At 35.9% G+C, this 18,154-nt stretch overlaps 1 protein-coding gene across 1 annotated transcript in view; it reads right to left on the bottom strand.

The window, feature by feature from the left end:
- SH2D1A (SH2 domain containing 1A) overlaps window positions 1-12,582 on the bottom strand; it is a 20,457-nt gene extending 7,875 nt beyond the window's left edge. The window contains exon 1 of the mRNA XM_006916165.1: window positions 12,299-12,582. Within this exon, the coding sequence (XP_006916227.1) occupies window positions 12,299-12,435 (137 nt within the window). The 5' untranslated portion in view covers window positions 12,436-12,582. The remainder of the gene's footprint in view (window positions 1-12,298) is intronic.
- Between the last annotated feature and the right edge of the window lie 5,572 nt (window positions 12,583-18,154).

The following is an 18,154-nucleotide window of genomic DNA, read 5'->3' as shown; positions in this document are numbered from 1 at the left end:
TACTATATTTCTATATTACTACTATGTTACTTCATAATGTATTATAAAATAGTAGTAATAGCAATTTGGATTAAAAAGGAGTCTTGATAAGGTACTTGAAAAGAGCTTGTCTTTTCAGATGGAGTAAACATTCTCCCTCATTACTCAGTCTGTACGAATAGTGTATATCTACATAGTTGGTTTCTATTATATACCAAGAGTTTTATATGCTGTATTAGTTTTCTCAGGCTGCCATAGCAAAATACCATAGACTGAGTGGCTTAAATAAAAGAAATTTATTTTCTCAGAGTTCTGAAGGCTGGAAGTCCAAGATCAAGGTGCAAGCAACATAAATTTTATTCTGAGGCCTCTTCTCTTGGCCTTCTTGCTGTGTGCTGACATGACCTCTTTTTTGTATGTGTGCATGGAGAAAGATCTCTCTCTCTTTTTCTTCTATTTCTTATAAGGCCACCGACCTTATTGGATTAGGGCCCAACTATTATGACCTCATTTAATCTTAAATACGTACTAAAGACCTATCCCAAATGTTGCCACATTGGGTGTTAGGCTTCAACATATGAATTTGGTGGTGGAGTGGGGGTGGGCATGGTTTAGTCCATAGCATTATACCACTGTTGCTCTAAAATTCACATTCTTCTCACAGACAAAATACATCCACATGCAAAATTCATTCCATTCTAACAGCCTCCAAAGTCTTAACTCATTCCAGCAACAACTCTAAATTCTAAAGTCCAAAGTTTCATCTAAACATCATCTAACAGATTTGTTAGATGATGGCACCCATGAAACCAGACAAGTTGTGTGCTTCCAAAATACAATGATGGGACAGGCAGAAGACAGACATATCCATTCCAAAGGGAGACATAGGAAGGAAAACAGGAGTGACAATTCCCAAGCAAGTGCAAAACCTCATAAGGCCAATTCCATTAGATCTTAATGCTTGAGCATTAATCTTTTTTGGATTGATGCTCCACTCTCCAGGCACATTGGGTGGCACTCTTATTCTCACTTCTCTGGGGAGGGTGGCCCCACCTACTCAGCTCTGTTGGGCTCTGATCCCACCTTTGAAACCTTGGTTGAGGCAAACTTGCCCCCTGGGCCTGTGCACGCTGGTCCTGTGGTGGGAGTGGCATCCCTGATGATCTGTGAATCACCTTCAGGGTCATTCCTCCCTTTTCTTGAAAGATAAAGCATGTCTGCAGCCAAATTTCTCTATCGTCCTATCCTGTTCCCTTTGGTTCAGAGAGACAGTGTCTCTGATGCTTTGGTCCTGACTCTATTCTTAGCTTCTGCTGAGAAGGCTAGTTAACATTAAGGGTAATTTCCTTAAAGAATGATTGTCTAGCCACACCCTTGGTATTCTCTCCACTTTATTTATTTATTTATTTATTCATTCATTCATTCATTCATTTATTTATTTATTTGTGGCCACATTGATTAATAAAATTATATGTTTTAAGTGTACATTATTTATTTATTTATTTTTGCTATATGGGTTGGCTGAGAATTTTCCAAATCTTTAAGGTCTGGTTTCTTTTTGCTTAACAATTCTTTCTTGAATTCATCTCTCTCCCTTTGCATTTTACTATAAGCAGTCAGGAGGAGCCAAACTGTTCCTTCAACACTTAGCTATCTTCCACAAAATACTAGGACACAGTTCAGCTAAGTTCTTTGCCATTTATAACAAGGGTGGCCTTTCCTTCAGTTTCCAATAACATGTTCCTTATTTGCATCTGAGACCTCCCCAGAACGACCTTTAACATTCACAGCTCTACCAATATTGTGTTCATGGCAATGTAGGCTTTTCCTAGCATGGACCTCCAAACTCCTCTAGCTTTTACCAAATATCTAATTCCAAAGCCATTTCTACATTTTTTGGTGTTTGTTACAGCAGCACAGTATTTCTTAATACCAAAATCAGTATTAGTCTGCTCAGGCTGCCATAGCAAAATGCCATAGACTGGGTGGCTTAAACAAAAGACATTTATTTTCTCACAGTTCTGGAGGCTGGGAGTCCAAGATCAAGGTGCCAGCAACGTAAGTCTCATTTTGAGGCCTCCTTTCTTGACTTGTAAACTGCCACCTTCTTGCTGTGTGTTCATATGACCTCTTCTTTGTGTGCATGCATGGAGAGAAATCTCTTTTCATCTTCTTATAAGACCACCCATCCTTTTGGATTAGGGACCCACCCTTATGACCTTATTTAACCTTAATTACCTCCTAAAGGCCCTATCTTTAAATACAGTCACATTGGGAGTTAGGGCTTCAACATATGAATTTTACGAGGATATGATTTAGTCCATAGCATATGCATTATCTCTTTTGGACCCCAAAATAGTCATATGAGCTTTATATCGTGAAATTCATTTTTATAAATAAGGAAACTGAGACTTTGAGAAAGTAAGTAACCAAAGCCACACTAGAATTCAAGCAGCAAAGATGAATTTGAATCAGGCCTATTTGACTCTGGATTCCCAGCTCTTGATTCCCCCACTGTAATAGATGTAGATTATTTATTACATTTTAGTATATATGGTAATGCTACTTAATTTTCCCAATAAATTTTTACTTCATAGAAAAGCAAGACAAACTTTATTCTGAGTTATTTCAAATTATGAATTTGAATCTGGATTAACAGAGTTTTATTTAGGACATTTTCTGATTGTTATTCTTAGGTACACATTTGGGCCAATATAGGTCTTTGGTTAGAATACATGCTAAACTCAGGTAAAAATAAATGTGTTTAAACTTAGAAGAACAGATGAGTCTAAGGCATCCCAAACAAAGGATCGTCCTTGAGTTAACTGACCTCATTTACTATTATCCCCCTTTAAAACTAAATTTACATATGTGGATTAAATTACTGTATATGTAATAAATAACCATCAGTACTGATTACCTAAAAGACAAAAAATATATATATCTTAAACACTCTAATCAGATTCATTCAATTTGTGAAACCAAAAAAAAAAAAAAAAGATTAATTTAATTGCTGGTGTGATTACAGGAAATGTTTCATTTTTGTTATGAATGTTTGCCAAAATATTTAGATCATATATAAAATAAGATGAGGTATGCATATGTTAATGTGTTAAATAAATATAAAATATTACATTGTTAAAGTCTTTTTTTAAGCAACTGAAATCTACTTCACAGGCCACTGATTTCAGTAATAACTCTACAGGGAATAAGGCAAGAGATTTGATTTCCATTTTTCACCATGGGAACTTGAAAAGTAAGGATTGAAATGATTTTCTTAAAGTCACATAGTAAAATGGAGATAGAAGCGATTAATGGCAATAATTCGATACCACTGAGGTGATATGGAAAAGCATTATTTAAAATCTCAGCAACAGTGCAAGCAAAATTCTAAGTAACTGGTTTTCCACTTTCTAAAACAGTGAGTCTCTAAAGAAAATACAATGAATTTATCTCCTTACTAGCATCTAGCCTCATTTAGTCAAAATAAATGAGTCTGTTTTGAAAATTGTTTCCTAACGATTCTGATTTTATCTCACTTTCAGTTAAGCAGTGAGTACCACTTCAAAAGTCCTTACTTCCTTCAGTCTCTGAACAACCTGGAGTCAGTGAAACATAAAATTTCTTGTGATTACCCATCTAATATTAATAATTTCCTATTCCAAACCTCTCAAATTTCTGAATAAGCAAAAATTATTTCAGCCCTCAGATAAGCCAGCAGTTCATCTCTTCCACTTTTAAGTCGCTGAAGTAACAGACCAAGGAAGGATCCCCTCACAATCAACTCTTGCTGTCATATCTCATGGATGGAAGAGATCTAAAACAGTGCAATTCAAATTATGTTCCCAGGGCAATAACATCAGCATCACCTGGGTACTTGTTAGAAATGAAGAATCTTAAGTCCTACCGCAGACCTAGTGGATCCTAACCTGCATTTTAACAAAATCACTAGGGGATCTCTAAGAACATGAAAGTGATCAAAATGCAAAGAAAATACCTACATTTCATTGAGAACATTGATGAAAATGTCCCCAAATTTAAGCTGGCTTCTTTCACTCGTCCAGGGCATTTCTGTGTCATCATCCCCAGAGTCACTCAGTCTATGCTTTAAGAATGCAATTTTATTTAAATATTTGTGACAAAATCTAACTTTGGGTGGTGAACACACAATGCAATATGAATATGACACCCTGTTGAATTGTACACTTGAAACTTATTTTATTTTATTAATCAATGTCACCCAATAATTTTAATAAACATAAGCTAAAGCTTTTTCAATTGTTTCAGTCTTCGTAGAGCAGTGCTTCTAAAGCATTTACTCTCTCTTCCTCAACAAGATTTCATAGTTTTGTTTTCTGTAGCTTTTATTATGAAACAATAACTTTATAACATAAAATTCAGACCAAATATTGAATATGTTGTTTTTCAAACTACACATACTTTCTCCCTGTCCATTAAAAAAATCACTGTTCTGGCAAATAAATTGGAAAGTTATAGAAAGAGCTATAAAATCACACATATTTTTGTCCTAATGACCTTGTTTGTCATCCTTCATACACTCCAAGGAATCAAAAGGCAAAAGCAATTTCACAAAGATTTTCATAGTAGTTTTATTTTAATAGTAAAAAAATAGTATTAACCTAAGTATTCCTAAATAAGGAATGTTACTCAAAATAAGGAAATGGTGGCAGAAAGAATGCTTCAAAATTATACCAAAATTCAAAGGTATTAGAGTCCTATATTTAAAAAAAAAATCTTTAAGCACATGGACCATGTTGATATAAAATGACGATACGTGAAAAAGTAGACATAAGGAGATGCCGTTCTGATAACATCTGTTCAAAACTGTCTGTCCCTGTATGTACATAAACTTAAAGTAAATTTAAACTAATATAAATGCATCCTTGCATATTAATTTTCTCTATAAAGTTATATAAGTGACTAATAACATATTTTTTTTAAAAGACGTAAAATTACTATTCGGAGTTTTATAAATATAGCTTATGCAAATCACAAATCACACAAATATTTATTTTTAAAAACTTTAAAAATAATGCCTTTTAGGATTATCTTTCCTGTGACTTCTTCCATTAATACAAAGAAACCAAGAATGTAGTGTAATTTTAACTTTCTTTCTCCATCAAACATTTTGTTAGACGTGTTAATTAGCCTGGAATTTAAAATTTATCATGAAAAAAATCTAGAAAATGAATAATTGATGGAAAATAGTAGAGATTTTTGTTGTTGCCATTAATTAATTTTCTTAAGTAATATTTTGCATTTTAGTGATTACAAAGCATGTTTTGATTCAATCCCTGCTGATATTAAAATTCGCCCTTTCTTCTCTCAAAGTAGTCCCTAACCCTTAAAAACATGTCCTGGTTAGAAATGGACAAGAAGAAATTAACTTGACTTATTTCTTATTTTCTCAAGTGGTCAGTGTTGGAGACAGATCTTGGTTTAGAACAGACAAAACTATATCGATTCCTTCTTTATACCACTTCAAGAACTACACAAAAGAAAATGGTTAGCAACATTTGACTTCATGACACTGCAAAAAAGCAAGCTAGTACCCATGTTGTCTATGTCTATACAAACTAATGCTATATACAAAATTCAAGACACAATTATAATATGAATAAATTTTTAACAAATATTACAGAACTTTCATATCCAGAGGAAGGGTATCCTATACAAAGCCATCATTATTGAGACTATACTCTGATTCAAGAGTTTTCTAAATTTCCTATGACCCAATCTTCATTCTTTCAGAGTGAATTTGAATTTTCAGAGTCATCAAAAGTCATTCAGCTTCAGGTCTGATGGTAAAACTGTGTAATACCAGTTTCGATGAATCATGATAATAAATACAGTCTTTTCTCCTGAACTGCCACATAATGTTTTATATATGTACTCCTATGATGGTCTAACTTCATATTGCAATTATTTATAGATTTTTTATTTATACCAACAAATATCTACTACATGTTAACTTCATAAATATTAACTCATGCAATGATCCACATTAACAACTCTATGAGGTAAATACTATTATTATCCCCAACCCCTTTTCATAGACAAGGACCCAGAGACACAGAAAGGTTAAGAAACTTGCCCAAGGTAAAATAGCTAGTTAAGGTCCAGAAACGGGATGTATACTTAGAGAATCTGGCTGGAGGATCTGGGTTCTCTATTATATGAGAGCGAATGAATTAACAAATTGGTCTTAAGGTGAATCTAAGAGGCCAGGTGGGGAGAGCCCAAAAGAGGTCAGACATCTTCTTTCCTTAAGCTAAATGAAATCCTCAGACTTATTTTGCAACTTCAATTTTACATTGTCAACCAGAGTCGGCACTTGATTTACTGGCCTGTGAATTGTCCATTTGGCAGTTTATATGTTGCAAATTTAATCCTACACTGGCCTTCAGGCTTGTTCTGGCATTAATGGATTGTACCCACGTAATCCAAAATAATTCTGGTGGCAACACCAAAGCACATACCCAGTTGTATTTAAAAACTGTAAGTTATAATTTCTCATTCTTTTGAGTTCTTTGCCACACTGCTCCCCTCTGTCACAACTGATAACCTGGAATTTTATTTTTTGTCGCTATTTCCCTCATTTTTTCCAGCTAAATTGTTTAAGACTTTATGCTCAGTCATCCTTCAAATTTTAAAGGACAGAAAATAATTATCCTTTTATCTAAAGACATATATGTCAAATGACTTCATTATGTGTCCTTGAAGCTAAAAAATATAGTAGGATTTCTTCTTTCAAATCTTCTATCAGGTAAGTAGCAAACAAAGGCAGATAAGTAGAGAAGGATGTTAATTATGGAAATAAACTATTTCTTCAAACTAATTATTTTAAATGTTTTCAATTAGTTTTTCTCTTATTACCATCAAACTATCCAGTGGGTATTTAGGACTTTCCCGATGGTTATCTACATTGAAGGTGAGAAGAGAAGAAATATTAGAGCTCATATGTATCTTAGTGAAAAGAAACTTGATATAGCTTGAAAACTAAGAAGAATAAAATCGAATAAAAACTAATTGCATTAATAAGAGCATTTAGTACACTGGATGAATACAAGAAAAATGCATAAAGTCAATAGCTTTCCTATGCAGCAGAAAATAGAGTGAAAAAAATTACATTTATGATAGGAACAAAAAAATTGACACATTCATACACATGATAACTAGAAATAAATTTAACAAAAATGTGCAAGACCTACAGGAAGAAAACTACAAAACTTTATTGATGGATGTAAATGAAAAAACTCACAGAGAGACATATCAAGTTTTTGGATAGGAAAACTAAATTCTTTAAAGATGACAGTTCCTCCTTAATTTATTAGTTTAATGTAATCCTGATGGGATTTTTAAAATTTAACAAAATTATTCTAGATTTCATCTTTAAGAACCAACAGATAAGAATAGCAAATAATTTTTTAAAAATGTATTAAAATACTATAATACTGTAGGGGTCCAGAATGAGTCTTCCCAGAATGTGCCACACTGGTATGCAGATTATTTTGAGCTGAAATTAAAACCCAGCAAACTCATGAAGAGTTTTTTTTTTTAACCTCCCCCTTACCTGCATAAGGGAATTCAGATAGGAAAACCTGCTCCAGGAAGGGAACCTTAGCATATTCACCTTATCACATATGAATTAAGTGTGGCAGACAAGGAGGATCCAAGCAAGTTTGTTTGTAGGGTTCCCCTCTGTATCCCATTGTTTCTAGATGGCCAAGCAAGAATTTGTTTACCATACCTTTGCTTTTTCTCATCTACCTGTGAATTGCCTACTTTCCCTTTGAAGTCTCAGACCCCTGCTTCCCTCTTCTTAGTCCAAAATGGCATATAAACCTCAACTACACAGGTTTTCCTCAGATCCCATATTCTTATGGAATCCCATATGTACATATGTAATAAATTTGGTCATTTTCTCCTGTTAATTTGTCTCATGTTAATTTGATCATTAGTCCAGCCAGAAGAATTTACAAGGGTAGAAGGAAAATTTATTTTTCTGCCCCAACAATACTATAGTGCTGGTAAACAAGAATAAATAGATCAATTGAACCAAATAGATAGTTGCAAAACAATAACTATTATATGTAAGAATTTAATATATGTAAAAGAGGCTAATTAATTAATGGGGAATGGGGAATATAATTTATATTGGGACAGTTGTTAGCTACTTCAAAACAAAAGCAAATTAGATCCTTTCGCCTTATTAAAATAAAATTCCAAATGAAATCAAAGAGTTAAATGTAAACTAACCAAACCATAAATTTAAAACAAAAACTGAAGTGAAGTTTTATGACATCACTGGAGGAGAAAGAACTTTCTAAGCTAGGAAGCAAAATAAGAAATCAAACACAAAGAAAATGAGCGACAGATTTGACTACTAAAAATGGTCATTTTTTTGTGTCACCGAAATGCCTTGGCAAACAAAAAACTGAGAAAAGATATTTGCAACAGATCAAGGATTAGTATATAAAAACCCATAATATGTTAAGAAAAACATTAAGATTCAAATGGTTAAATGGGCAAAGTACACAAAGAGCCAATTTATGAATGAGAAAATACAACAGTTTACCACCCATATAAAAGACATTCAATCGCTAATCAAGGAAATATGAAACAGTGAGACACCAAATTTCAAGAAGAATTTTTTAGCAAGAATACCCATTTCTAGGGAGGGTGCAGTGAAACAGACATTCTCATGCATTACTGTGAGCATATATATAAATTGGAAGAACCATTTAGTATAAAAAATTTAGCGATCATGTATATTTCAAGAATCCTAAGCTATTTATGTTTTCTGACCTAGAAATTGCACATCTTTAAAATTCATTTTAAAGAAGTAATCACAAGGAAACCTTTATGGACTAAAATATGAATTATAATGAAATTTATAATAGCACAAAATGAACTTATTCAACTGTCTAAAAATGGATGACTGAGGAAAATATGATACATCCACAGGCTGTACTATCATGCAGCTATTAAAAATAATGTTTGAAAATCATTCATAAGAGCATTATGTGTAAATGGAGTTTTTTTCATGTTAAGTGAAAAATACATCAGACTATAACATTGTAACAGCATATGTGTGTTTATAAAGCATTTTTAAAAATGAAATGTAGAAGAAAATCCACTTAATTTTTTAATAATAATTGTCTACAGGTTATAAACTATAGATGGTTTCCCCCTTATTTTTATCTAAATTTTCTGAATTTTCTATAATATGAAGATATTAGGAACTATTTTTAATAGACTTATTTTACAAAAATTTAGATTTATTTACTGAAAATAAAGAATGACTTTTCACTTTAAATGAAGGTGAGCAATCTAATAAATGGAAAACTTTTTTAGTACTTTATGAGATTCAGTTTTCTAAAACTGAACAGAAGAAAAGGCTATACCTAAAAGTCATAACTAGGGGTTCAGAACTGGAGAAAGGAGCAAGCATAGTTTGAAAGTATATTTTACAGTTCAAAGGCATATGCAATGTGTTATTTCCACAATAAAAGTACAGAAACTAAAGTTCAACCAAACCTTCTTTTATAATGGGAATAAACAGAGATAGAATGAGTTCTGAGTGAACCCTACAACCAGTGCATGTTTGTTAGCTATACCTTCTTGTTCATGCATATATTACACCATTTCCATTGTTATTTCTACGGCATATCATAAGCATACACATTTTGGTTTAAAATGAGTACATGGTTTATTTCAAAGTAAAATGTGATTTTGTTACTACAGCATAGTACTAAAATGAGGGGATGAAAGGTTTCTATTCATCAAAAGGGACCCTTGGTTCAGAAAGGTTGAAAAACTCTCATAAAAGGCACTGTATCCTTGTGCCTTCCCTTGGCAGCACAGTCAGGCAGTCACCCTCTAAGACTTGGAGGCCCCAGTGTGCCCATCAAAAGATGCTAGGGGGACTCCCAATTTTCTTGCTATTTTCTGCTACTTCATAAGGACGTTTGCATGAAGAACTGAAAGTCATAAAAACTGCATTTATGCAAGATTCACTTTGAGTGAAAAATTAAATGGTTGAGAATCCCCCACCTGCCTAAATTAATTCCTATGTAATCCTGGTCTACATGGGTAAAAGGCTAAAATTGTCCTTGTCTCCTGCATAGTTTACCAATAACAATCTTATGCAGAAGGCAGGGCACACATTATTTACTGCCATTTTACAAATATGAAAACCAAGACTCAAGAAGTTGAGTGACTTCCCCAGAGTCCACACGCTGATCTCCTGATATCAACCAGAAGCTCTTTGCAGTAAAGAACAGTTTTTGATTGGTTAATTCAAAAATATATATTGAGTGCCTCTTATGTGCCACCTAATGTCTTTTAGGTGCCAGACTGTGTTCCTGGTACAGTAGACAATGTCCCTACTGTCATGGAGATTTCATTTTAGCTGGAGAGCCCAGCAATAAATAAACAAACAAATGTCAGATAGTTTAAAGTTCTTGAGGAAAATAGAGTATAAGAGGGATAAGGAAAGGGCATTTATTTTTGATAGGATGGTCAAGAAAGTCCTCTCTGAGAGAAGAGGTAGAAGGAACAATAAGTGCAAAGACCCTAAAGGGATAGCATGTGTGGCAAGCTTGAGAAACAACAAAGAAGCCAGTCTAGTTGAAGCCTTAGAGATGTCTTACCATCTGTCCCCTGTTGCTCTCCCTCTCCCACCTAGGCTTTTTTTTTTTGTACCTTATTTTTTTACTTCTAAGTTAAGGGACCCTCCTTTGTCAGCTTCCCTAAAGGAGCCCCTTTCTGGCCTACTCACTCTTCCATCTTTTTCTGATAAGAACAAGACCTAAGAATACTACTTGGCTTTCAATGACCTTTCCCAGTTTCTGCTTGGGGGAAAAACAATAATATAAGCAAAACAAAATCTAAACCCAAGAGATTCTATAGCTTCTGTGTATTTCCCTTGAAACCTTTATAATGAATTCATTTAAAATTGCCTGAGAGTTGCCACAAACATGGCTTGACCATTCAAAAAAATAATAAACAATGAAAATCTTCTGTCACCAGCCTCAGTATGATCCTTCTTCACTGACCCAAAAGGTACTTCAAAACCTTGCAGTGCATCAATAGGTACTGAAATTACTACCAAACATTTTCCCTCATTTTGTTTCTGTCCAGAATCTACTGTGTAGAGCTGGTGTTTTCATGGGTGTTTTTATCCTGCTGATAAAAAGTAATTGAGATAGGTACTTCCTTAGAAATGCTCCATGAGTACTGAAAAAATTGACTGAAAAAAAGACTATAATAATAATAGCTTATATTTACTGAACATTTACTATTTCTCAGGTCCATGGTAAATTTTTTACCTGCATTATGGCATTTAATCCTCACAATCCTATGAGGTAGGTAGTAACATTATATCCATTTTATGGGTAAGAAAACTAAAAGGCTGATAGGTTAATTTTCTGAGGTCACAAATCTATCATTGGCCTAGCATAGAGTAAGGTCGCAGATCTGCCTGACTCTTGAGCCCTGGAGCAAAAATGAAGTTACATCTGATTTAAAATGGGGCATTAGATGAAGATATGCCTAGGTAAAGGGCAAAGCTGATTCATAACAAGGGTGTTTTCCCTCTGTGTCTGTTACAACTCTTGTCTGTCCTAGTTTTTATCAAGAATAGGTCCCACCCACACACACACAGAGAACTTCTCTAAAGAAGCTAAATAAACAGATCCAGAGAGGCAATTTTACTCATAAACATCCCCCTTTCAGCATCCTTTCTAACTGGCATTGCATTCTTAAAGTAATGTATTCAGTTTCTTAGTCTTCTTCCTTTCCCTGAATTTGATGGTATTCCTTTGGGGTGACACTTCCAAACCCATTTAAAGAGAGCTGGAGAGAATCCTTTACTTCTGTCAGGATCTGGTGGCCTCAAATCTTGCCACTCCACCATCCCAGGGCTCTACCTTGCTGATCTCTACTGAAGGTCAAAATGGAAATTGAGAGCCTGCCTCTTTCTCAGAGCAAAGATAAATTCCAGGCTGTGTTCCCCAACACAAGAAGGCATTCCCTGAGGCTTCTCTTAAAGGTACTGAGAAGTCCTTTCAGGGAGCAAAATCCCCAGTGAGGAGCTTAAGGCAAAGTATAGTATACCATGGCCCTGGGGAAGCCTGAGTAGCTGTAGGGTAGGCAGTAGAAGAAGCTGAGACAAGCTCCTGTGGCCCATGTATTGCCTGCCCCTGCTACCCATACCCATTGTCCCTGTCCACCCTCTGCAGGCCCCATGCCCTCCCTCTTGAAGCCCCAGACCCAGCCACCACAACATACTCACAGCACACACAGGCAGTACACGCCTGGCACACTCTCACTATCTCTCAGCAAATAGCTGCCATCCAGACCAGCGGCAAGAAGGAGCTTCTCCCCTGTCTCCCGGCTGATTTTGCCATGATACACAGCCACCGCGTCCATGGCTAATGGACTCTTGGGTGGGCTGAGGTGTGGAATGGAAGAAGGGAGATGGCACTGCCGCCGGAGCCACCTGACTCCCAGTTCAGCCAGATGTGCAAAAGAGAGAGAGGAGCACCCGAACAACAGGATGTTGTCTACCTGCCTTAAAACCTCCTACTCACACTTCAATTAAAACCAGCTCAGCAATTTAGCAGCTTGGTTATTGCCACAGGGTTTTATCTCCTTCCTGCCCCACCCCCTCTCCAACACAGGAGGGGAGTGTAATTGGAAGAAGGTTCTTGCAAGATTTGGGCTGTACTACCAACATACACACACACATGAATGCTTGGAAATACTTCTATTCTTGCAGTTTTCCCAGGGGCCACAAAGGATGACCTAGTTTAACTAGTCCCCAAAAGGGTTTATGATATAGGCAAGTTGTATATGGCCTTCATGTAGGGCAGAAATGCACTGACAGAGAGTGAAAGGACCAAAAGCTCTAAGACCAAAACACAGAAACTATCAATACTATCAGTGTGCAATCACTACAGAGCATAGGCAGAAGGCTCCTAAAAGATCAAAAGTAGTAGGTGAACAAGAGACTTGGGGAAAGTGCCTCCTCTCCTTCCTCCTCTCACTTGCCTTCTACTCTTCTTGACCAATCTTGATCCTGAGAAAATACTTATTTTTCCTCCTTTCTTATCCAAGATCCCGAAGTGCTGGTTGAGGTTCAAAAATCAGTCTATGTCTGATAACCAGTCATGATGGTGGAGTAGGTAAATGCTATGCTTACCTCCTCCTACAACTCCTCAAAATAACAACTAAACTACAGAACAACCATCCTTGAGAATCACCTGAAGTCAGGCTGGACGGAAGTCCTACAACTAAGAACAGAGAGAGCCAAGTAGAGACTGATAAGAAGGGCAAAGACTAGAAATGGGCTGGCCACAGATTTACCTTCTGGTGGTTAAAAATCTAGAAGGGTTTCTCAACTGTGGAGGTCTCCTCTGAGGATTGAGGGGTCTTAGCACCACACCAGGTGTCCCAGCATAGGGTTTCAGAGCTGGGAAGAGAAGGCTCATATCTTCTGGCTGTAAAAACCAGGGACAATTGTGGCTGAGTGAGAAGGAGGACTACTGGAGTCACAGGCATTCCTCTTACGGGCCCATGAATGAACTCACTCACTGATAGACATACTCTCTCTGAGCTCCAGTGCTGGGACAGCAGCATGAAAGGTGCCAGGAACATATGAGGAAGAACTTAATTGTCTGGCTTCAGGGCGAGTGCTGGAGAGACAGCTTTCTCCCAGACAGAAGTGCTAGCAGAATCCATTGTTTCTTTGTTGAGCCTTCCTCCACCCAGCTTGCAGACCCAGGCAATCACCATATGTGAGTCTCTATCAATGTAGCTAATACTGGTCACCCTGCCCTGGTGATTTCTTGAGATGCTGCCCCACCCAACTTATGGGCCCACCCAAGCTGCTTCCAGTGGTGTTCCCATACAAACAACTTGTCATGATTCATGCTGACATCTTTCCTAAAATCTCTCAAAGGTTTACACACCCCAAACAAGCTGCATCTGACCTCGGCATGTCCCATACCTTTTTCTAAGCAGCCCCAAGCCCAGCACTAAAGGCATCTGGCAGCTCACATCTTAGCCTCTGCCAGGTACCTCAAAGCACAGTAAAGGTGGCAACCATCTGTAGGTCACTTTGTAGCTCATACCAAGTATTCCTAGGCAGAGCACAGGCAGTGGCTGACCTTGACTTGCACCAGAGGCCCTCCAAAAGGCCCAAGAACCAAAACACCCAGTGGACAACTTCAGACCACACCAGAGCAACACCAACCACCTCCAAAAACAATACATCCAAGAGGCAGACTGGACAGGCACCAGAGCCTTGCTAAGGAGAATCCTGCTTCATAGGGTCAGCCCCTGAACTATAACACCTCTACTATACTCAAGACCGGTCCTCACAACCAATCAGCCTGAGAATCAGACTCTCCCATTGACTTGCAAAGAGCAACCAAGGCTTAATTACAACAGGAGGGCACACATAACCCACAGAAAGGACATACCTGGAGCACGTGGCTCAGCGATTGGGAAAATTTCACCACTGGACCCCACAAGACACTTACTACATAAGGCCACTCTTCTAAAACCAGGAGATAAAATAGTTCTACCTAATACATAGAAAGAAACAGAGGGATGGAGTCAAAATGAGGAAACAAAGAAACATGTCTCAAATGAAAGATCAGAACGAAACTTCAGAAAAAGAATGAAGTAAAGTGGAGACAAGCGATCTACCAGAAACAAGAGTTCAAAACACTGGTTATATAGATGCTCAATGATTTCAGTGAGAACTTCAACAAAAAGATAGGAAACATAAAAATGGAGATAGAAAACATAAAAGAGAACCAGTCAGAAATGAAGAATACAATAACTAGAATGAAGAATACCTTAGGAGGAATCAATAATAGATTAGATGAAGCAGAGGATCAAATCAGCGATTTAGAAGATAAGGTAGCAGAAAACACCAAATCAAAAACAGCAACAAGAAAAAAGAATCTAAAAATATGATGACATGTACAATAGACTAGTGGTTACCAGACAGTAAGCGGGGAGGGGGAAGGGGAAGCAGAAATGAAGAATGCAATAACTGAAATGATGAATGCATTAGAGGGAATTAACAGTAGATTAGATGAAGCAGAGAATCAAATCAGCAATTTGGAAGATAAGGTAGCAGAAAAGACCCAATCAGAACAACAAAAAGAAAAAAATCCAAAAATATGAGGATAGTTTAAGGGGTCTCTGGGACATTAAATTTACCAACATTCTTATCATAAAGATACCAGAAGGAGTTTGAAAACCTATTTGAAGAAATAATGACTGAAAATTCCTCTGACCTGCTGAAGGAACTAGACATACAAGCCTAGGAAGTGTGTAGAGTCCCAATCAAGATAAACGCAAAGAGGTCCACAACAAGAACATCATAACAAAAATGCCAAAGGTTAAAGACAAAGAGAGAATCCTAAAAGCAGCAAGAGAAAAGCAATTAGATACCTACAAGGGAGTTCTCATAAGACCATCAGCGGATTTCTCAACAGAAAGTGTGCAGGACAGAAGAGACTGGCACAAAATATTCAAAGTGATGTAAAGTAAGAACCTACAACCGAGATTATTCTACCCAGCAAAGCTATCATTTAGAATTGAAGGACAGATAAAGAGCTTCCCAGACAGAAAGAAGCTAAAGTTGTTCATTACCACCAAACCAGTATTCTAATTCCAAGGAATATTAAAGAGACTTACTTAGAAAAAAAAAAAAAGATCAAAACTATGGATAATAAAATAGCAATAACTCCAAATCTATCAATAATTAAATTTATTGGGGTGCCATTGGTTAATAAAATCATAGAGGTTTCAAGTGTACAATTCAACAACGTCATTTCTATATTGCATTGTGTGTTCACCACCTAAAGTAAAATGTCCTTTCATCACCATATATATTTGACCTCCTTTACCCTTATCTACCACCCTTTTATCAATAATTACTATAATGTAAATATATTAAATGATCCAATCAAAAGACAAAGGGTTCCCATTGACATGAATGGACAGGTCATCCAGACAGAAAATCAAAAGGAAACAATGGGACTAAAGGACACAATGCACCAGATGGATTTAATAGATATTTTCAGAGTATTTCACTCCAAAGCAGCAAAATATACATTCTCCTCAAGTGCATACAAAACAATTTCCAGGATAGACCACATGTTCGGACACAAAACAAGTCTCAATAAACTTAAGAAGACTGTAATTATATCAACCATCTTCTCCGATCATGATGGTATGAAACTAGAAAGTAACTACAAGGAAAAAACTGGAAAATAAACAAATACATGGAAGCTAAATAACATGCTACTAAACAATCAATGAATGAACAATGAAATCAAGGAAGAAATCAAAAGATACCTAGAGACAAATGAAAATAAAAAACACAATGTATCAAAATCTATGGGACACAGTGAAAGCAGTCCTAAGAGGGAAATTCATAGCAATATAGGCCTACCTCAAAAAAAAAAAAAAAAAAACCAAAAAAAAAGAAAAAGCTCAAATAAACAATCTACTTTTACAATTAAAAGAACTAGAGAAAGAGCAGAAAGCAAAGCCCAAAGTAAATAGGAGGAAGGAAATAATAAAAATCAGAGCGGAAATAGAGTCTAGAAAAACAGTACAAAAGCCGGTTCTTTGAAAGGATAAACAAAAGAACGATCAGAGGAGAAATAAACAAAATAGAGTCTAGAAAAACAAAAAAAAAAATCAGTGAAACCAAGAGTTGGTTCCTTGAAAGGATAAACAAAATTGATAAACTCTTAACCAGACTTATCAAGGAAAAAAAAAGAGAGGACTCAAATAAATAAAATCAGAAATAAAAGAGGAGAAATAACTACAGATCCCACAGAAATACAAAGGGTCATAAGAAAATAATATGAGCAATTCTATGCCAACAAATTGAACAATCTGGAAGAAATGGATACATTCCTAGAAAGATACAATCTCCCAAGACTGAATAAAGAAGAAACAGAAAATCTGAACCAACCAACTACTATCAACGAGATCAAGTCAATAATCAAAAAACTGTCCAAAAAAAAAGTCCTAGACCAGACTGCTTTACAGGAAGATTTTACCAAACATTCAAAGAAGAATTAACACCTATGCTTCTCAAACTATTCCAAAAAATTCAAGAAGAGGAAAGCCTCCCTAATTCTTTTTATGAGGCCACCATTATCTTGATTCCAAAACCAGACAAAGACATTACAAAAAAGAAAACTATAATCCGATATCTCTTATAAACATTGATGCAAAAATCCTCAACAAAATATTAGCAAACTGAATTCAGCAATACATTAAAAATATCATACACCATGATCAAGTTGGATTTATTCCTGGGATGCAAAGTTGGTACAAATATCTGCAAATCAATGAATATGATAAACCAAATTAACAAATTGAAAGATAAAAATCGAATGATCAAACCAATAGTTGTGGAAAAAGCATTTGACAAAATCTAGCATCCAATCATGATAAAAACTCTCAGCAAAGTGGGAATAAACAGAACATGCCTCAACATAATAAAGGTCATATATGACAAACCTACAGCTAGCATCTTACTCAATGTAGAAAGGCTAAAGGCGTTTTCCTTAAAATCAGGAACATGACAAGAAAACAAACTTTTGCCACTTCTGTTCAACATCATATTGAAAGTCCTAGCCACAGCAATCAGATGAGAAAGAGAAATAAAAGATTTCCAAATTGGAAAGGAAGAAGTAAAACTCTCGTTGTTTGCCGATGACATGATACTATATATAGAGAACCCTAAAGATTCCACCAAAAAAAAAAAGTTAGAATTAATCAATAAATTCAACAAAGTAGCAGGATACAAAATTCATATTCAGAAGTCAGTGGCATTTTTATACACCAATGATGAACTTTCAGAAAGAGAATTTAAAAACAATCCCATTTACAATTGTGTCGAAAACTATAAAATACCTGGGAATCAAATTAACCTGAAAGGTAGAAGGCCTATTTTCAGAAAATTATGTCATTGAAAAAAAGAAATCAAAGAAGACACAAATAAGTGGAAGTATATACCGTGCTCATGGGTAGGAAGAATCAACATTGTTAAAATGGCCATACTACCCAAAGCAATCTATAGATTCAATGCAATCCCTATCAAAATACC

This window comes from Pteropus alecto, unplaced genomic scaffold (assembly GCF_000325575.1).
Source record: "Pteropus alecto unplaced genomic scaffold, ASM32557v1 scaffold116, whole genome shotgun sequence".
Classification (NCBI taxonomy): domain Eukaryota; kingdom Metazoa; phylum Chordata; class Mammalia; order Chiroptera; family Pteropodidae; genus Pteropus; species Pteropus alecto.
The sequence above is the reverse complement of the archived record's forward strand: the minus strand, read 5'-3'. Positions and strand labels throughout refer to the sequence as shown.